At 39.4% G+C, this 22,756-nt stretch overlaps 1 protein-coding gene across 3 annotated transcripts in view; it reads right to left on the reverse strand.

Annotated features, from left to right (window-relative positions):
• The window catches only part of RASSF6 (Ras association domain family member 6), a 54,372-nt gene extending 52,762 nt beyond the window's left edge, over positions 1–1,610 (reverse strand). The window contains exon 1 of one of the 3 annotated variants that reach the window (XM_019665303.1): positions 1,492–1,610. In XM_019665303.1, coding sequence (XP_019520848.1) covers positions 1,492–1,547 — 56 coding nt within the window. In that variant the 5' untranslated portion in view covers positions 1,548–1,610. Of the gene's footprint in view, positions 1–1,137 lie in introns of all 3 variants that reach the window. The other 2 variants (XM_019665306.1, XM_019665304.1) reach the window with 2 other exon arrangements.
• Positions 1,611–22,756: the final 21,146 nt, after the last annotated feature.

Genomic DNA, 22,756 nt, shown 5'->3' on the forward strand with positions numbered 1-22,756 from the left:
AATAAGGTCACTTCCTTGTAATTTAAGTTTAAGAGGTGAAGACCAACAAAACACGGTTATCATTGTTTTATATTTCTTGACCATCAACACAGACGTAAGTCTACATCACTTCAATACAAACAATACAAAATGTGCTGCAATATAAGGACGTGAACTCTGTGGTCTAATTTTCTCAAAGTTGTTCAAAGGCAAGCTCTGTCCCAAAACTCAAATGTCATGGATTCCACAATATGGGATTGTGTGTAACTCTCCTACTGTAAAGTTATATTTTCTTTTAGAAATAACAGATTAATATAAATGCCACTTTTCCAAAGTGAAAGTGATTGAGTAGCAGCAAGTAAGTTTGAATTTGCCGCCATGTACTCTATTCGAAAAGTGGTAAGAAGACAGGAAACTTCACTGCTACTCAGAGAGGTCATGCTTTGCTCACTTGCCATCTGCTCACATGTCCTGGACCCACTCTGGAAACCAGCTCAACTCTAATACCTCCATACTGACTGGTCTCCCAGCTAGCTCACGCTCCCTGATCTGGCCCCTTTGGAAGGGCGGCTAATTTCTTAATGCTAATAGGAGGAACCGTTTATAGAATACTTGCTAAGTATTTTATTCCCATCAAAGCCCTACTGGAAGATGTTCGGATGCTTGTTTTACAGATGACGGACTGAGGCTTGGATAGGTTAAGTAACTTGCTAAGGAACAAAATACTAAGTGACAAAAGCCAGGATTTGAGCCTGCAGCTTTCCTGCTTCAGAATTTATATTCTTAACTCAGGGGATCCCATTTAATTAGTTATGTTTATTATTTCATTGGTTGGTTAGGTCTTAAATTACATCAGAAATCCTTTTCAATTTTTCCAGGAGGTGGGGGCCAGAGAATGTCTCTGTCACTTTGTGGAGACAAATAAATGTTCAGCTGAATCCTTTCACGTCTGCTGATTCAATACAATATTGTAGCCATAAGAATACTCAGAGAAAGATGTCATGCAGGAGTCTCCTATCTAGTACAATTCCAGGTAAAGTGCTCATTGAGCTATTTCCCTGGAGGAAAACCGAGGAGGGCCTCAGGGCCCACCCCGACCTCCACACCGCCCTTCCCTCCCCCACTCATTCCCTCCTTTCCCCTTCCCCACATGCTTACCTTGGTCAGGAAAAAATCAAGAGGAAAAGTAACGTCTGGGTTTCAGGCTGCTCTGATACACGCACGCGTTTAACTTGGCTGCCTGTGTGGATTCTGCTTTCGAATAACTTGCCCTCAACTTGACCTCAGGGAGTGGGTGAGAGGGGTTCTTTCCCTACCCCCGTTTTTCACCTGTTATTCACACTGTGAGCCGAAGGAGCCTTTTCACCTTGGTTGTCGGGCTGAACTTGCTTAACAGAGTTTGTTCTGCTTGGTCACAAGCTGTCGGAAAGCCAGTGCTCACTCACGTGTCCCGGCGCAGGTCGGTGCCAAGTGCTGAGGGAGGGGTGCACCTGGCTTACCTGAGCAGCTTACCTGAGCACCTCTGGGGCTCTGCTCCAGGCACTGCCCCTCCACACACACACGGTCATGAAGCCCAAGAAGCAGTTAACTATTACTCGTTTTCCCTACTGCTACCGCAGGGAAGTGTCAGAAACCTGAGCCACTCCCTGAGCCTCAGTGCATGTCAGGAGTGTTTGCTTTCTTTCCTAGGAGCAGCTGATAGGAACACTCCTTTGCTCCTTGTCAGACTTCTTGAGAAGTGAATTGACATTCTGGTTAACGCTTTAGCCACTGAATTGGACTAATTCTAATCTCTACTTTCTAGTCTATCCAGACTGTAGAGAAATAGTCTATGTAAGAAATGACATCAATTAGGACTGAATGTCATCATTCACTTGTCTTTTTTAAATGTTCTCTTTCAATTAGAAATTTCATAATTTTCCTCTTTTTTTTTTTTTTGCCACCTCCTTTGCCCACCAGTAGTACCCTTTCTCCCAGAGCAGTGCTTCTCACACCTCGGGGAACACCAGAGCCCTCATATAACCTGCTGAACCTGAACCCCCTCAGGCCTTTGCACCTATGAGACTCTCATCTAGGAGGTCTGGGGTAGGATGCTGGCACCTGTATTGTTTTTTAATAAGATCCTCAGAAGAATCTGGTAGACATCAAAGTTTAAAAACTATTGTAATAAAGTATAAAAGAGGACATGAACAACAATTTAGTCATTATCTACTGAATTGAATTTGGGATTTTCCGCAGCACCTCCAATTTCAAAAAGGGCACCAAAATCTAGTTAATTAGACCTATTGTGATAATTTCACACTATATACAAATATCAAATCATTATGTTGTACATCTGAAACTAATATAATGTTATGTCAATTATACTTCAGTTTTTTAAAAAAGAATAAAGACATTGACACAATAAAAAAACAAAAAAACAAAACAAAACAAAAAAAACCACCTCTCTCTTGGAAAACTACCAAAATGCCCAAACTTCTTTTTATTTAAAATTAAACAAGATCAGTCCAAAAAAAAGGAGGGTGGCACCACAGACTGAAACCCTCAGGTGACAGATGCTGTGGAAACACATAGTGCCTTTATTTACACACACACACACACACACACACACACACACACACACATTTTTTTTTTGGTATAATTGGTATTTTACCTGTTTCCTGTGTAAAACAACTGATTTTTTAAGAGGTTATTTTTCAAGTATAAACCTTACAGCCCTCAGAAAGAATTAACTATAATTCCTTCAATGAGCACAGTTGGCAGAGTTGATTTCTGGTGTCCTGCGTGTTCAAGCGTCAAATTCACAGACTGCCCACCACTTAAGATTTGCCGGTTTTGTTTGACAGATACAGCAGTTTAAGGGTTCTATATGTTCAAAAAGTCAGCCAGTTAACCTAGTTAACTTGTGGTATGTACAGATCAGAAACAATCAGATTTATCATTCTCTGGGCTATTTTAATAAACTGAACAGAATCAGGCAAATGGGTTTATTGGATCACAATTCAAACTCCCACAGCCTCATGTGTTAGGACACTGACAGTATTATTACTTGTGGGTATTAGTTTGATTGTCCTGTTGGCAACCCCCTGCTGGTATGGGCTGACCTTTGGATGATGACTAACAGGACCTGTGGTGTCTATGGCTCCTAGGCTCCAGGAGTCTTTGTTCAAATCCGTGTTCCACCCCCATTGTCTGCACTCTGTAGGGATCATTTGTTTATTATCCACATCAGGGCAATCTTGTTTTGCATTTTTTATCTGCAAGCGTCCAGGAAACCTTTCTTCTGATTACTGATTTGCAACTAGTTACCTTTAGTTAGAGGCTCAGTGACTCTTTTTGTTTTTGAATACTTACCCTTTTATAAATATGTAATTTTTATCTTGTAATATAAAAAATACATAATTACACATGTGCAATGTGGAAAATTTGAAAAATACAGACATGTAGAGGAAAAAGATCACTTACAATTCTATCTCCCAAATATAGTTACTGTAAACAACTTCATGACTGTCTTTATTTACATAGTTTATCTTTGGGCGTTTACCAAAGTGCTACTACATTTGCCTTATTGTTTTATAACCTGCTTTTATCACATAAAACATGTTATGAACAATTTGCCATATGTCAGTCATTTTTATGCAATGTGATTTTAACTAGCTGCACTGCATTACAACATATGGATATATCATTATTTGTTTAATCAGTTCCCTAGTGTGACAATTTATATAACTATAAACAGCACTGCAATAAATGTTTACATACAACTGCATACAATAATGATTATGCCTTTTAGTTATATTTCAAAAAATGAAGTTGTCAGATTAAAGGGAATGACATATTTAAAGAATTCCTCTCAAAACAAAGTGTCAATTTTATACTGTTAGGGGAACTCCTGGGTTTTTCTTTTTCTTTTAAATGCCTACCAATTTGAAAGGTAGAAAAACATCCTATTTTAAACATGTATATTATTGATTACCTGTAAAATTGAACTCTTTCTTTAGACTTACTCCATATTTTTGCTTTTTGTTTACTGTACTCTTTGCTAATCTTTTCTGTATTGAGTTATAAGATTTTTTTATATATGAAGGACATCAGCTCTTTGTCATATATGCTGTGACTATATTTCCCAATATTGTTTGCTTTTTAGTTTTGCTTATGGTAGGCTTTTGACATCCAAAAGTTTAAAAATTTAAATAGTAAATTCGTTAATATTTTTCTTTATTGCTTACACTTCAGTGTTAAAAAGCTTTCCCATCCTTAAAATATACATACAAGTATTTTTCTTTCTTGTTTAGTTATTATTTATTTATTAAATTTAACATTTCAACCCATCTGGACTTTATGATGTTAAAAACTGGGGTATTTAAATGTAACTTAATTTTAAAATTATTAATCTATTAACCCAGTAGCATTTATTAAATAACTATAGATTATAAACTCTACGAGGCAAGTACTATGTCTGATTATTTTATCCCCAAAGCTTAGTACAGTGACTGGCAGGCTCGCTGTTGCTCAGGCCAAATGTTGAATAGTCAGTCATTCGTGGTTCCTTTCAATCCCTCCTTCCACACCCGACAAGCCCTGATACTGTATCTTAGTCTCTGCATTTCCATTACCCCCTGGATTAGGCCAGCATGCCTTCTTGCTCTAACACTGCAGAGAGCCTCCTAATTGGTCTCTGCTTCCACTGGTCCCTCTACAATCCAGTCTTTACCTGTAACCAGTGTAGTTTTCTACAAACAAAAATGAGGCCACAATACCACCTCTGATTTCTTTTGCTGAAAACATTTCTGCAGGTCGCCACCCCTCCCCACCCCGCTGCATCTGTGATATTTTAATCTGAACCTCTTCCCATGGCCTCCAAGGCCCAGTGACCTGGCCCTTCCCTAACCTCTTCAACTTTACTGCTTCTCTACTCCTGAGTGCTGACTGAACTTGCTGCCCTGGTTTGAATTTTGTTTCTGGAACAGACCAGGCTGGTTCCTGCCTCACTGTTTTTGCACTTGGTATTATTGCCTCTGCTAAGAAAGCTCTCTTCTTGTCACAGTTTTAATTTTTATGGGGTTTTTTTTGTTTGTTTGTTTTTTTTGTCTCAAATATCACCTCCTCAGAGAGGCCTTCCATGACTCTTCAATTCAAATAAGGACTCTAATCTGTTTCTATCACCGTCCCCTATTTATTGTACTAATGGCAGTTATCACTATCTGAATGTATTTTACTATTTTATTATTGAATGCATATCTATGGTTTTGAGTGACCTCCTCTCCTTAAAAAATAAGCTCGAATAGAAGAGGGACCTTGACTTCTAGGTTCCCTGCTTTGTCCTCAGTGCCTAGAACAATGCCAGGCCCAGGTGAGGGGCTTATGAAACATTGGATCAGAACAAATAATGGTGGCTTAATAAATATGTTTTGAGTAAATAAATATAGATCATACTTTTTCCCTGATTAGAAAAAAACACTATTATAAGTACTAAGTACAAATTGTTCATAATTATTCTAACCTTGTAATGCTCACTGTACATTAATAATGATTTAGTTTATATTTAGTATTTGCACCATTCACCATTATCATTGGCAATTTGTCCTAGGCTAGCAGGCTAATCCATATCAGTAAATGATGACTTCAGGACCAGGGGAGAAAGGCTCCTAAAAAGCGATATTTTTCTTGTTTAATGACTTCTTTTAGGGCATTGAAATGAGTGTTGGGTTGACTACAGTAACAGCTCTGATTTTTTTCCTGCCTTCCTATATTTTGGAAGGACTTTCCTACATGATTCTGGGCTTGGTCATGTGACTTGCTTTGGTCAATGGGTCAATACCAAGTGATATAAGCAGAGGCTTGAAAATCAGTTGTGCACTGGGGTTTACCCTCTCGTTGCTCTTAGAGCCCTGTACTGCCATATGAGCAAGCCTGGGCTAGCCTGTGGGATTACGTGAACCTTGGCCCAGTTGTCCCATTACCCCGGATGACAGCCTTAAAGCAGAGCCACTAAGCTAACCTGCAGCTGACTAACGGCCCATAAATGAGTCTAGCTGAGAACAGGAGAACTGCCCAGCTGAGCCCAGCTCAAAGTGCCAACACAGAAAACTGAGTTGCATCAATAGTTGTTGTGTTAAGCCACTAAATGTTAGTGTGGTAGTTTTAGAGCACAGGCTAACTGACACATCTGGTGTGTTTTTTGTACACAGACAAATGTGTATACACACCAATATATTGTTAATTGGAAAGGAAGAGAAACACTTGTATCACAATATGTTCCTACCACAATTATGCTGCAGGAATGCAATGACCCATAGAAATGAAACAGAAAAGCAGGAGGAAAGAAAAAAAAAAAAAAGGAAAGAAGGTGTGAGTTATCTGGATATTAGGTCATTTCCATAGACCATTAAATCACTCCTGGAAAATATTTAGAGATGATTATAACTTAAAGAAAATATGCGGAGAACAAGAAATTGCCTGTTTCTAATACTACATGACCCAGTTGCCATGGACCACTTAATGTCAGTTTGTTTCATGGCCTTATACCTCATTTCATACCTGAGGGTGTAGTGAAGCCTAGGCTATGCATTAAGTGAAGTGAAAAGAAAGCAGAGTAGATACAAGCATCGAGGGGACTCCCAGTAAAAATCTAACTAGAAATTGCCTTAATAAGGAAGCAGTCATAATGAGGCAACATGATAAATTACTCTTCCAATATACAAAGTTTAAAATAGATATATTTTACAATTGGGAATTTTTTCATAGAGATCTTAGTAAATTGTAGCAATTATAACATCGATTCTCTGGGGAAAATCCCAGCATTTGTCATGAATTTGTAGAATAAACTGTCATTTCCTGTTTAAAATTAAGGAACACGTAATTACTTTCCTATAAAAACAAAACTTCAGAACAATTGTTCTTTTTTTAAGAAAGTCTTTGCTGAGAAAAATGACAAGGGAGGAGAAATTCCCTTTTAAAATTCCCCCGAAACTTTAATTAAAGCAATGCTATTACTGATGGACATACAGGTTATTTAAAAACTTTTAGGTAGTTAATACATTTTTTAAAAGCCTCATGCTTCTGTAGTTATTGTATATTCTGTAGTTATATTGATTTTTGAATCAGGCTATGATTTATCCTAATGGTGAGGATAAATGCCACACAACTACTTTTACAACTTGAACAATGAAAAAATAGTTATGTTAATTGAGAAATGATCAAAATAATTCCCATTTCTACTATATTTTTTCTCCCCTAAGGGGCAGTTTCTCAACGTCAGTATACTTGGTATACAGTGGGAAGAATTCAGCTTAGTCACTGTAAAAGTACTGGAATGTGACAGCAATCTGGCTGGGACATCTGTCATTCCATTGATCGCCAAGGTTGATTTGGCTGATCTAGTTGGCTGGGCCCGTGTCCCTTCCTCTCTCACCAACTCTGTGTCCATCTCTCCCAAAGCTGAGTGATCCTCTAGGTCCAAGATGATGACCTTGCTCAATAGAGGAAGACCATTCTTTGGTCAAGGGTGTAGGAGTAGCTGCGCTCCCCTGCTAGAACCACCAAACAAGCTCTCAAGGTCCATTTGTAGGAGAACGTAGGGTAGTCATACTTCAGACACATTAAAATAAGGGGCTAAAGGGGAAGTCTGCCTTCTTTTAGAAAAAAAAAAGGGGGGAAGAAAAAAGAAAAATTGCTATGTTCCAGGCAGGTGCAGAGATGGTCACACATAGATGAATAAGACAACCTGTGCCCTCCAGGAGCTAGCAATCTGCAACATCAAGATGTACCCCATTTGTCTTCTCTGTCACAGCAGAGGAGATTTGAAAACACACATACTTTCAAAATTTAATGGCAGAAAGAAGCACAGGGCCTAGTGATGTTTTGATAGATTTTAAGAAGTAGGAGGGGAATTCTTGTTATTAAGAGGACATGCTCTACCCACTGAGCCATCTCAGTGTTGCAGCTTAGCTCAAGGTGCCGAGTTCAGTCTTAGTTGTGGGTGGGCATAACCCACCATGGAACAAGCAGTCTTGTTGTTAGGAGCACGTGCTGTCACCAGCTGAGACATCCTGCCATCTGTTGGCAGCTCAGCAGCAGCTCAGCTTCCCATGTGGGAATCGAACCGGCGACCCTATTGCTCAAAGCTTGCACTCTTAAGCTAACTCTTTTTTTTTTTAAGATTTTTATTGGGGAATTGGGGGGATGGGAACAGTGCTGGGAGATTGGGGAAGGGGAACAGACAAGTTGCTGTCGTTTTGTTCTTCAGTCTAGTTGTGGAGGACGTTGCTTCACTGGCCCAAGTTGGCACCATCATTGCGCTCTTCCGGGGCGAGGCAGATCAGTCTCCGGCTTCTGGATGGCCGCTCACTGCGGCTGCTGGCCGCTCATGCTGGCTGCTGGCTACACACGGTAGCCCATGGCAACCCACTGCCACATAGGCTGCAGCCTACGCCGTCACCGGCTACTCACAGCAGCCCAGCTCCAAGTTGAGCTGTTGTTCAGCATCTTAGCTGTGGAGGGCAGTGTTCACTGGCCCTCATATGTGGGATCCGAACCGGGGCCCTCTGGCATCCCAAGCGAGTTCTTAACCATCGTGCCACTTGGCCGGCCCTTAAGCTAACTCTTAACCAACTGAACCACTCAGCTGGCCCCCAAGAATAATTTTTAAATAAATGAAGTGAACAGCAATCATTCTTCCACCTTAAATGTTACTGCTTTTTTAAAACTGGTAATTGTCTACAAAGCATAAAGAAATTCAACAGAATGTGACAGTGATTGCTGCTTTTCTAAATATGACATTCAGCCAATTTCATTTGTATTCCATTCTATTTCTTCATTTCCTCCCCAGTGCACACACGTCTTAATATCATATGAGACATCTCTTCAAGTCTTGGGAAAAAGTGAATAAAATAATAGTAGTAGTAGTAGTAATAATAATAATAATAATAATAATAATAATAATAATAATGTATTGTATGAACATTTTAATTCCAAGTGACCACAGCTTGTAGCAGTTAAGGTCAAATGTACTTAAACCTCAAGTTCAACATTTGAATGGTATGGAAAGTGAAGTTGTCACCTGGACATTCTTTAAGGATGTACTGTAATATTTCTAAACAGAAAACAACTGGAATAGTTTGTCTGATTCCTAGACAGAATACACAAAATTAGGAATTTGCTAGGAAATCATGGACATACAAATGTTAAAGAAATCTCATTAATGCAGGCTGCAATGATGGGTTCTGTACTTATTCCTTCATGTGTGCCCTAAAGGACCGTATTATTGACAGCTTTCATCACCTCACATTTATTCAAACCACCTTGCTGCTCATAGCACACACTTGGGCCCTTGGCTCAGTCGTCATGCTTGGGGTAACAAAGTGTTGGCTTTTTTTTTTTTTCTTCATTTACAAGGTCTAATACATAATGGCAGACTTAAAAAAAATGTTATGAACGATTGATTATTATTTTTCTTAGGTGCATCCACAATTGCTTTCTGTCCCACCTTTAATAACAAATAAAAAAGATAACAAAATCAGAATAATATTCTATGCATTGTTGTAAATGGGTTAGCGTTTTTCAAGTACTTGACGCAAAGGAGGTACTTTTTATCTTTCTTCTCAGAGATAATACAGATTAGTTTCTCAGACATGTTCCAGGCGACTATTTAGTTAGGTTCTCTTAGTTTACTTTGTGGAGAAGCAAGCAGAGAGAGAAATAAGAAGGAAAGAGAAAGTTTGATTGAGACAATGAAAGGTGAGTGTAGCTTGGCATTTGCCCTTATTGTATTCATAAGGTTCAAGCAGCCCTGCCATTGGAGATGACTGGCTTTATTATTTCTTTTAAATTGAGTTAAATGTTCTAGCCATTTTGCAGCATGGGAGAAAGAACACAGGGATGTAATTTGAAATTCTGGTCCTGCTCCATACTTAATGGAGGACTTTGGGCAGTTAACCTCTCGGAACACTAGTTTCCTCATCTGTGAAATGAGGACCTTGATAGAGACGTCAGACGGGAGTCATGTTATATAAGAAGATGTAAGCAAAGTGCTACATACCTTGCACATAATAGTTGCTCAATAAATAGCAGTTGTTAACCTATTTACTGAAGTCTGAGCAGGAAAGGACAAAGACCTCAAATGCAACAAAATGATGCTTTCAAGACTGATATGAGTTATAACTAAGGGATAGAGCTTAAGAAAAATGAAAGTAGACTGTGAACAATAAAATTCTTAGAAAAAAAATTGGAAATTTTTGTATTTCCATTGTGACTCAAGTATCCATTTTAATCCTTTCCAAAAGCATAAACATACATATCTATTTCTCTATCTGCATCTGTATCTATTTCTGTAGCTATATCATCTATGTCTACCTATCTAAGTGACAAACTTAAACTGAGGGTAACTAAAATTAAGCCTGAGATGGTGAAAGTAGAAAGAGTTGTGCAAACCAAAGTCACAGGTTTCTAGGTAGACACATGGAGAGATTACTGTGAGAGAAGGCAGCTAGACAAGACAGGGTGTCTCCAAATATTCTAAATTTGAAAGGCTTTGCAATGCTATTCAGCCCAAGGCTTATGTTTTGCAACTGTGGTTATGCTATCATCTGTCAGGCTCCATTTCCTTGATATCTCTTTATAGGTTATTAATTTAAGGTTGATTTCTTTTCCTAAAACGTCATGAATACGTTAGAGGTAGCAAAATACAACAGAGATAGTTTAGGCATTGGAGCCAAGCAGAACTTATCTTGATTTGTAGCTCTGCCAATTTGGGCAGATTCATTAACACAACCTACATAATTAAGTTCCTACCTTGCACTGTTATAATTTTTGAAGATATGATAGTGAGCAAAGACACCCATAGATAATTCCTGCTCTCATGGACCTCAGAGTATCAAGTGGGAGAGGGACACTATTTGAAAATACCACTAATGAATGTATAATTACACGCTTACTTCAGCTCTAAACTGTATTATAATTTAAGGAGGATTAGGGGAAGCACATTATAGCCAGAAGGAAGAGCATGTACAAAAAAGATGGCAGAAGGGAGCAGGAGAAACAAAAAGACTGAGAAAAATCCAGTGTAGCTAAGGTGAACGCAGCCAGAGGAGAACACGGAAGCCTCAGTGTCCTTGTGTGTAAACTGGAGGTAATATCTTGTAGGGTTACCTTATAGATTAGTGAGAGCATATGATATTGCCCAACCAATACTGGCTACTCATTAAATGGTGGCTGCAATTATCATTACATAATTGCTACAGAGATGAAGACATTTCTTGAATTACATAATATCAAATCAGCATTCTCTTTAACATTTTAATTGTGCCACACTTTATGACTGACGGGCAGACAAATGCAGGCCTTTCAATGCCTAGCAGACTTGTACTTTAGGGAGAAAGTGGGGGGTTTTCTTTTGGTCTTAGACTATGTAGATGCTTGTCAGTGAGAAAAGGAATGTCAGAAAAGCACGGTTGAAAGGAAGGAGTGAATGAGTAGAAAAGCTCAATGTTCTAAATCTTTTTTTCCCCAGACATGCCCTGAAATGTGATATTCCATTCCCCTAATCTGTCATTTTTTTATTCTACAGGCAAAGGTTCCAAACTCCCAACATGTTCCTGCAAGCAAAGTTCTGAACAAGGAAGCTACTGTAGAAAAATCTCTCTAAGCAGGATCAGCTTTGCAGATTTAGGTAGTCTGTCCATCCAGTACTTTTTAAATGGACCCCAGGGAGAGAGGCCCTGTAGCCCAGGGACTGCAGCACCAATAGCCTCGATCCAAATCGTGTCTCCACATCTGACTTCTCTGTGTCTTAGTTTCCCCGTCTTCAGAACAGGGATGATGATGAAAATAGTAATATCTACCTCATAGGGTTATTGTGAGGATTAAATGAGGAAACACAGTGAATGTGCAAAACCTTTAGAACAGTTCCTGCCACAGAGCAAGCGCGTGTAGGTGTTAGCTATCATTTTAAATCCTGAAGTATTAATAGTTGCCAGTTTTGCCTCCTCTACACATGCACACCCATATACACATATAAATAGATACGTACACAAGGGTTTTATGACGTCGATGTCATGATGTATACAATCTTCTTATTGTATGCAATTCAAAGGGCTTTGAATGTAATGAGTTTTCAAATACTGTAGCTATTAAGAGCAATAAACAAAAGGAAGAATGTTTTCATTTCTACAGCATCTTTCTGTGGACCAGTGTTCTTTCCTGATTGTCAGTGCATGAGGTAGAAAAGAGTGGGGGGTTATTTTGAGGGCAGCTCTTCTTCCTCTTTCTAATTTCATGTGTGATCATCAATCCGCATCAATCCTACTAGCTGCTCCATGCCCTGGCATCCACCAAAATTAAGGCCTGGGGAAAAGGTAAAGAGGTGGAGAGCAGGGATGGGATTTAAAAACCCAGTGCGCCATTTTTTTGACACACAGTTTAGCTTCTTGCATCCAGACCAAGGTCTTATGCCCACGTTTGCTGGCAGAAGACTGAGTGCTCTTCTCACGACGTGTTTCCAGGCTTTGAGTGCACAAGAAGAGATTAGCTAACGCAACAGCCCCTCTCCTCCGAACTCCACATCAGCCGTCCTCAGAAGCAGTGGGGTGGCTTTTTTAAGCTCAGGCTCCTAATGGTATAGGTCCCTGGAATGTGAACCTTAAGGGCTCATATTTTCATTACAACTTTATAGCCAGAGGGCTCCCTTGTACCCTTCAGTCTCTCACTTTGAATCTGGTTTCTTTGCTATTCTTTTATAAAGCTGGGGGACTTGGGGCTGCAGGAACCCGTACTCAGTGACGCTGAAGCTGCAGTTCTGGGACTCATATCACGTTTCTCTTCTGTACACGTTACCACTTGACCTATTCATGGATCCTTCCATTGTAGACATTTTCTTTGCTGCCACTGAGAGTGGCTGTGTTCCTAAATTTCTTTGCTCTAAATATTTGTCTTAGCCCCGAAACCACTGTAACAGGAGATGTGGACACCCTTGTGGGGGTGAAATGTGTCTCAACATGGCATAAATGGTAAGCTCACATTTTACTGGCATGTGCTCTCTAACTACATCTGAGGTACACCAGAAGCCAACTCCAGCAAAATTCCTCTAAGGGCTTCTAGATTTCTCTTGGGATTTCAACCTAGTCTTCCCATATTCTTCTCTCTGACCCCCATCTGAGGCCACATTTGAGGCCACACTCTTTTCCCTCCCCTGGGTTTCTTTACGGAGAGGCTGGTGTTTAAGCCTAAGTGTTTCACCCTGAGACTTCCAGTAGGTATCTCAAACCTCATGTCTGACAGCAAATGCAATTTTCTCATCTTTGTAAATGATAAGCCTATCGTTTCAATTGTTCAGGCCATGAGACATAGGGACATAGAAGCTCAACTGTCCTCTCTCTTTCTCACTTCATCCAATACATGAGCAAATCCTACTTGTCCTATCTTCAGAATATACCTAGGATGCGCCAATTAGTAACACCCCTAATTTACCACCTGGTTGGAGGCATCATCGTCTCACTGGTGGATTTTGGAAAACTTAATAATTGGCTTCTTGCTTCCATCCTGTTCTTCCTACACAGCCTATTCTCAAAGTGGTCCTTTTAGAGGACGATGTTTTTAGATTCCCTTTTAGGTAATGTCATTTATGATGTTTTAAAAAGCTCAAGGCGATCCTTATTTTACTCAGTAAAAGCTGAAATCCTGACTATGCAACCCGGCTTCTTATTATATTATACAACTGACCATGTTTTCCAATCCTCTCTAAACTGCTCTGTTTTTTTTCTAGCCACATTGGCCTCCTGGAGATCCGGTAGAGTGTTCGCAGCTGCTGTCCCTCCTACCTGACATACATTTCCTCCAGATGAGACATGCATATGGCTTCTCTCAAATTTTCACTTTTGTTAAGATTCCTTCTCTTACCAACTAGCTTAAAATTGCAACCCCACCCCCACCCAGCATCACCTTTCTCCGTCCCCTGCTTTATTTTCTCCATAGCATTTATTACTTTTTGGGGTTTTTTGTATATTGTTCATCTGCTTTCACTTAACTATAAACTCCACAAGGACAGGAATTTTCATCTCTTTAGCTCACAGGTGTAATCTTAGTGGTTCCAGTTGTGCGTGGAATGCAGTAGACACTAAAATTATTTGTTGATTGATAAAATTAACAAATGACAATATGCTAATAATTATATTTACTTTGGATTACATTATTAGGTGAAAGACATGGTCTAAATTTTATTTTAATGAGTCCTTATAGTATTGGGCCCTCTGTTACAGGGGAAGTGTTTTTGCTGATGTTGGACTATTTTGCCAAACATATAGTGAAGCCCTTTCTGAAGCCTCAAGACATAAAGCTGAGTACTGTTCCCATCCATGCATGTGAATGTCTTAGGCTGATATATTTTGGGGGAAATTTTTTTAGCCCAATAAACAATATGCTCTGATAGAGAATTTTAAAACGACTATTCCCCCTGAATCTTAACAAAACTGAACCTGTTTCACATTATTTAGTTACCTGGAAGTCACTAACAAAATGGCGATACTATCTTTCCTTCTTCTGCTTCAAAGTGGCACTGTGAGAGTAAATAAGCACTTATGTGTATAGAAGTGTTTTTAGTAATTATTTAAGGATATTCAAGGCTTCCAAGAGGGTCTTCTTTCTAAAGATCCTGTTTTACATATGAAAGAGAGGCCCATCCTTGCAGCTACTGCACACTGGGAAGCCACGAGGCCCTAAGGACTCTGGACTGTGATTCAAGTTCTGCAGGCTCAGCTTGTGCTGGGGTACCAGAGGCAGACAGAGCACGGTTCTAGAACTTTAGCATCAGAACCACCTGATGACTTTGTAGAACACAGACTACTGGGTGCAAGTCCCAGAGTTTCTGAATCAGTAAGTCCTTGCTGAAATATGAGAACTTGCATTTCTAACATGTTCCCAGGTGATGCTATGTTGCTGGCTCAGGGATCAGACTGGAATAGAGCATTGACTGTTGTTTGCTGGTTGTCTTTCCAGGGCTGGGTGCAAAACCCCCCTCCATCCTCGCTGCTGCGCCCTGTACCCAGGTTGAGATTTTCTCGCTGTCACATCCAGGGCCCCTGCTGGTGGCTGAGCTAGAGAGGGACTAGAAGGGATGGATGGGGCTCAAGTCTCACCCTTCCCCAGCTGAGCTTTGCTTCTGTGACTGTGAGGACTGACATTTTCTATTCCTTATAAGTAGTGATGACTCCACAGAGTCAGTCACTTGTACCAAAGGATTGATTCAGTTAATTCATTAATTCTTCAGATGAACAAAGGGAGAAAAGTGAGACAGGGACTAGATTCAACCAATGTTTCTGAAACTTCAATATGCTCAAGGAATTGTGTATATTGAAATGCAGATTAAAATGCAGATTACCCACTATAACCACCATCACCTCATAAGAGTGTTGATATATTAGACCTAATGTAGTTTAAAAAATAACATTATAATTGAACACCCAGATGATTTGACTGTTGGTAATCAGGGGACACACTTTGAGAAATATTTGATTAAATAAGTTGCCCAAGTTCACCCAGGACAGAACCGTGTCTAATTTGTTGAAATATGTTCTTGAGTGCCTGTTGTGTGTTCTAAGCTCTGAAGAGGACACATTTCCCAAGAAAGGTTGAATCATGCACACCCTTTCAACTGTAACATGCCATCTCTTTCTAAATGAGTCTGAGGAAGAATTTTTGAGATGAATTATGCTTTGTTGTGCTTCAATTTCAGCCACTGTTATTTAAGAAAATGACAATTATGGGCATCAATTACAGGAATCAATTAAAAAACATAGCAAATAGGGAGCATTTTCTTTTAGGCAATCCAATTAGACACCACATAATTCCATATCATACGGTACAATTTAATCGAATGCAGTTGAATACATTACAGTACAACACTGCAAGAAAACAATGCAATGTAATACAATGCAATATCTCACTACAGCTGCAATGCAGTGGGGCTAGCGGCAACCTCAACTCAGGTCTTAGGGTATGGCGCCCTCTCGTGGCAGAAGTGAAATGCTTTTTTTGGGCAAGTTACAGCTACACTTCAAATGAGAACTGTCAACATTAACAGCCTGTCCCAATGGAAAGGAGCTGAGGGTTCAGCTGACTGTTTTGTTATACAACAGAGGACATAGATTTAGAGACCTGATCTGCCACCTGAGCTAGTCATAAAGTAAGTAATCGTGGTCTCCACACTACTGATTGTTTTCACTATATTCTTTTGATTTGTGATGACTAATTAAGTGACCCAAATTCATTCAGATAATAGCATATATGGAATAGAACAGTGTCTAATGCATTGAAAAATAGTCAACAGCTTGATCCTCCAGCCTGCAGATAGAAGACTGGAGTGGGCAATACAGGAGTGTTAGAAATGCTATGAAGGATTAACATAATATAAATATAAAAATAGAATATGTAACTGAATATAATAGAAATAGGAAAGTCTGTATCCTCCATTATAGAGTCATCTTCTCTGTGGTTGGAGAGCAGCTGCTCCTATGGTGTTTGGAGATAGAAAGGAGAATGTTAATGATAAAAATACACCGTTTTGCAAAATGTACATGCATAGTTATAATTCATTCAATTCACATTTATTGAACACCTATTCTGCTTCCATTTGCTCAAATGAAGGGCATGCGTGCCCCCCCCACACACACACACACAAACACACACACACACACACACACTAAGCCATTTCATTTGTATAGTAGGCTCATATTCTTCCCTCACACATTTGCTGAGGATGATGAGAGCTTTCTTGGTGCCAGGCACTATTAAGTATCAGTGGACCTCATGGCTGTCTCCCACAACTCCTTTGTGGAAGTGCCATCTGAAGAGAAAGATAATCTATAATGGGTAATCGAGGAGGGAGACAATATAGGTTGCAATGCCAAGGCCACTTGCAATGTCAGGGACTGTAGTTCTCCCCACTTGGTTTTCTCTCCCAAGTTTCTCCCAGGAAAAGAGACCCCTAGAATCCTGGAAGAGAACTCTGTATGTTCATGAGGAAGTGGATCCCAGTGATGCTGGGGCAGACTACAGCAGATATGAGCTGTGCCCCAGGAGCTCCTTCGCTGCCAGCTATGGGAGCACTGTGAGCAGATAGCCTTCAGCTCAGCTCCCTCAGCAGTTGTCTCAGTGCAGAGTCACCTCACCAAGGGCGTTCTGGACCCACTTGCCTCAAAGCAGGACAACTCTGATGGGCCATTGCAGCTCGGGTAATGATCATGTAAGTTATGGCTTAGTGAAAAAGCTAGGAAATTTAGATGCAAATTTATTTAAAATGTCTGCTGCTGTTTGAAATTAGAATGCTGTTAAATTTCAATTACTATAAATAATTTGACAATAGCATCTTAAGTATGAATTTTTTTTTTAAAAGAATGTTTACATAGAATAAAGTCCCATTATTAGTATTACTAACTCAAAGCACACATGTGTTTTTATACCTTCTGACCTCTATGGCCTAATTGCTTTTCAAAAGGGTCATGCAAGTTTGCTGTGGCATATATCAAAATGATATGTTTCCATATAGCCTGTGTTTTATAAACATCTCCAGCTCAGATATTTGTGGACTCTTAAAATTATGCTCTATTTTTCTTGGTATAAAGAAAATCTGTTCAGCTAATTTTGAAGCTTTGTCTAAAAAAATTGGACACAAATTTTAAAATTTATTCATATTTGAAGGACAAACATAAGAAATGTTATCAATTTGCTCTAATGAAAGTTGATAACTTAATAAAACAATTCCCTACTCACATTTTAAATTTACAAATCTCTTTTTTAAGGCTTTTTGGACCTTTTTCTTTGTTTATTGGGAAGATTTGCTTTATATGATTAAATACTGAAAAGTTTGTATGGTTTCGAGAAAGAGAAAAGCTGCCCCTCACTTTCAAGAGGAGTTGGCCTGGCACAGCCAGCAAGATCTGAATGTTCCTTTTTTTTTTTTTTTTTAATAAATGATTTCACAGAACACTGATGTCAGACAATCTACCCGGTGACCATGTTGATCCAAGACACAAACAAGACCAGTCCATAACTACATCTGAATACAAAGTCATGAACATGGTTTAAGCTACAAAAAAATGATCCAACATCCTCCTATCCTGGCTTACTCAGAGTGCCTGCTGCTTCTTTACTGATTACAATTTCAGCGTGACTCTACTCTTCCCTCCGTCTGGATAAGATTCATCCCACTTCCTGACAACACCCAATCCAAAGCAAAGCCCCGCTTCCTAATCTCCCTCTAAATCACCTAACACAAGCCCAAACTCTAAAATATGAGGTCTGACAATTAAATTCGCGAACTTGTAGCAATGACGTTGCTAACCTTTTTTGATATCAGAGGGATTATTCATTATGAATTTGTACCAAGTGGACAAACAGTTAACGAAGTTTTCTATTTGGAAATGCTGAAAAGGCTGCATAAAAGAAAAGGTTAAACGACCTGAACTTTTCGCCAACAATTCATGGCTCTTACATCACAACAATGCACCAGCTCATACGGCACTGTTTGTGAGGGAGTTTTTAGCCAGTAAATAAATAACTGTATTGGAATACCCTTCCTACTCACCTGATCTGGCCCTCAATGACTTCTTTCTTTACCCAAAGATAAAGGAAATATTGAAAGGAAGGCATTTTGATGACATTCAGGACATCAAGGATAATACGATGACAGTTCTGATGGCCATTCCAGAAAAAGAGTTCCAAAATTGCTTTAAAGGGTGGACTAGTTGCTGGTGTCGGTGCATAGCTTCCCAAGGGGAAGTACTTCAAAGGTGACCATAGTGATATTCAGTAATGGGGTATGTAGCGCTTTTCTAGGATGAGTTCGCGAACTTAATTGTCAGACAGCGTAAGCTCTTCCCAGTGCCGTTTTAGTGACTCACTCTCCCCATGGTGTGCTTTCTCCCTCACACATGATGAGCAACACAGTCAACTGATCAACTACTGTGGTGCCCTGGGTGAGGGCATGACAACTTCTTCACTTCACCTGTAACAGTGACCCTATATCTTCTATTTTTGATATTTGGACCTCTGATGTAATTTGATTTGATAGTGGTTTGGCTTGGGACTTTTTGAAAGTTTTTTTCCTTTCTTTGCCTCCTTCCCCTCCCACCAAACCTTGATGAGTCTATCTGTTTACAGTGCATTTACTATGCATACCAGTTCCAATGGTTCTGTTTACTTCTGACAAGTGTACACACCTGGCCTGGTAACTTGGGAGGGATTTTTTTTGTATCTGTATGGGGTTCACTCCTGACCCTGGGGCAGAGTAACCTCTAGGAAGTGCTTTTTCCTGAAGTTGCCTGGCCAACTTCTTCCTTTTTCTGCCTCGCCTTGCATGTCTATAAAACTTTTTGGTAATATTGAGAGAACAAGGCAGTCTTTGTGACAGGGAGTACACTGTCTTCTCTTAATGCTGAGATTTTGGAATTAAACCTACTTTTTTTTCCTTTCCACCAACCTCACCGTTTGAGGTTTGGCTTTCCTGCGGGGAGCAGCTGGACCTTTGCATGGTAACACACCTCTCAGTGATTTCAATTTAACGTGGCTAGAACATTGGAGGCAAGGTTGATTCATCTAAATCTAGCCTTCCAGATTAGCTTCTCTAACTTACACCATATATTTCTCTCTTCATTTCCTCAATTTTCAGTATACTTTTCTTCAGACAAGTAGTAGGCTAACAAAAGTTTTATTAAATGCTTGGCAATTTTCCTCCTCTGCAAATATTTTAATATATATTTCTATATATGTGTGTATATATGTGTATGTATGTGCATATATAGTTATGTATTTCTCTTTTTGAACAATTTTACCATAGAACTGCTTATGGAGAGATGAAAATCCAGTTTGTGTTAGGCTGATGCACTTCTTGTCATTTGCTTGTATGGCATTTTGAAATTTTGAGGTTTCCTCTGAACTTGATTAGAGCTGATCCCACTACCTGCGGATAATTGGAAAAACCAATGAGATACCAACGGGAAACGTGCAGAAGGGGAAATAGGTCTCTCCTGATGGCAGGGGCTGTAGTAGGGTATAGAGCCAATGCAGGAAGCCAAGCTCTGCTACTGACAGTAAGTGAGGTTAGTTGGGAGACTAAGTAATTCTCTGAATTCCTGAGGAAAACTTCATGGGGGAAATGGTTTTGAATTCACTGAGACACAATCAGCCTGGTCATGTTTTATTTCTCAACATCATTTCCTGTTCTGAGACTCAAAAGTACCTATGACTGGTAGCATTGCCTCCAAATTCTCAGAAAAATGAAGCTGTGTCCTGTTAGTTTGACACAAATCGCATTACACACAATTGCACAAACTGGTGAATAGTCACATGATTGACTCAGTGTGAATGAATGCCTTTGTTCTCATGAGCCTATTATGATGAATTTTAAATTACAAACTCTAGATGAGCTGCCCAACAAGGACCCAATCAATCACTGCTTTGGTCTGGAGAGAATATCATTTATCTTCAGGAAGATGTCCACAAGGGAGCCTTTATTACATTATGTAGACAGTAAATCCCTCATTTAAAGTTATTTTAAGTACCACAGTTCGCAGTATTGGTATCTATATGTCATTTAAGAGCCTTCAGTTGCAGAAAACCTGAGTCAGTGGGACTTAAACAATAATGTAGAGTTATTGGTTCATGTAACTGAAAATCAAAGGAAGATCTAGCATCAGACATGTTTTGGTCAAGTTCTTGGCACTCTCTCTTCCTCCTGACTTTCTCCTCAGCCAGGATGTGACCCCGTGGTCGCAAAGATGGCTGTCAGCAGCACCTGGGGCTACATGCTTCCTTGTCTATTTCCAGCACTGTTCAGAATGTCAAATGATTATTTCCAGTTCTTTATGGAGATTGAATGAAGGTACATTGACCATCGTTGCAAGCGATGTGAGAATATGCTGAATAATCATAACCTGGAGCTGGAAGTGGGTAAATCCATTTAAAGAATGCAGCTACCGCTTGATTACAACATGGTTACTACAGGTATTTCCTTAAAGGAAAATCACAGATCTGTTGGGTAAGGGCAACAGAAGGAATTGATGCTGGACAAGCCTGTTCAGAACTTTCCCTTTTAAACCGTATCCCTATAGGAAGTGATATCCCATCTTCCCTATAAGTGGCAGTATTTGGCTAAAAACATAGGCTCTGGACTTAGTTAGCAGCCATTGAATTCTTATTAGATCCACCAGTTATAAACAGTGTTGTTTTATGCAAGTCACTTAACCTCTTCCTGCCTCAGCATCTTCATTTGTAAAATGAAATTAGTAGAGCCTTCCTCATAGAGCTGCTATGAGGATTCACTGGAATGTTACATATAAACTTTGTAATGTATGAGATAGGTGAATTAGGGGTGATGGCATCAAATAACTTTGCTTTCCAAAATGACTTATTTTAAACATTTATGGAAATGATGAACTTAGTGAATTTGAAATGATTTGTGTTTATATGGAAGCAATTAGATGGAGAGAAAAAAACATCAGCTTTGGAGATAGAAAGACTGGTCCTCAAATCCTGACAGCACTGTTTATCAAATATGTGATCCTGGTAAATGCTTTAACATCTCTGAGCCTTAGTTTCCAAATCTGAGAAAGAGGGACAATATTACCTTCCTTGTAGAGTTTATGGGAAGATTAGATATAATCGTATAGCATAGTGCGTGATGGGTATGAAGAGCACAAAAATTATTCTTATTTATAAAGATTCATTGAATCTGTACAATTGTAAGGAAAAATCAATTATAGAAACAAAGTGAGAATGCACTCCTGCCACCTGTTGGCAACTCAGCAGCAACTCAGCTCAGGCCAGACTCAAACCACTGTTGCTCAGAGCTCAAACTCTTGAGTGAGCTCTTAACCAACTGAGCCACTTGGCCTGCCCTCCATGACTTCTTATTGAATGTCTTGCATCTCATTGCAAAGCATTCTCCTGTGACATAGTCTCATGGCTTCAGGTCTAAAACTGAGAAATTTACATACTTCCTAGTGTCACTGAGTAGAACAAATAAACTGGAACTGCCACCATAGCCCCACTAAATCAGTGGTTCTCAAGCTTGTATATTGTAATCACTTGAGAACTTCAAAAAATCTCGGTGCACCAATTGCACTCAAGAACATTTAAATCAGAAGTTCTGGGGATTAGACCCAGCAATCAGTGCTTTTAAAATTTCTGCAGAAAATTAAAAATGCAGCCAAGGCAGAGAACCATTGCTCTAAGCCATTGCTTCTCAAACTGATTTGCATACAAATCACCGAGGGCTCTTGTTAACTTGAAGGTTCTGACTCCTGTATGTCTGGTATGAGCTCCTGCATTTCTCACATGCTCTTAGGTAATGTCAATGTCGCTGGTTCCTGGATTACACTTGGAGTAGCCAGGCTCTAAGACACTTATTTCCCCCCTTTTCCCCACCACCACCCAGTTGTGGGAACAAGCTGTCTGGAAAGATTCTTTCTCTTTCCCAGAAATTACTTTTTTAATCCCCCTTCAATTTTATTAAAATATAATAGACACACAGCACTGTATAAGTTTGAGGTATACAGCATAATGACTTGACAATCAAATATTGCAAAATAATTACCACAGTAAGGGTAGTTAACATCCATCCCCTCATATAGTTATATCGATTTTTTTTTCTCGTGATGAGAACTTTTAGGATTTATTCTCTTAGCAACTTTCAAATATACCACACAGCATTGTTAATTATAGTCATGTTGCATGTTTTATCTCTTATAACTGGAAGTTTATAACTTTTGACTACCTTTATTATCTAATT

This window comes from Hipposideros armiger, unplaced genomic scaffold, assembly GCF_001890085.2.
Source record: "Hipposideros armiger isolate ML-2016 unplaced genomic scaffold, ASM189008v1 scaffold_439, whole genome shotgun sequence".
NCBI lineage: Eukaryota > Metazoa > Chordata > Mammalia > Chiroptera > Hipposideridae > Hipposideros > Hipposideros armiger.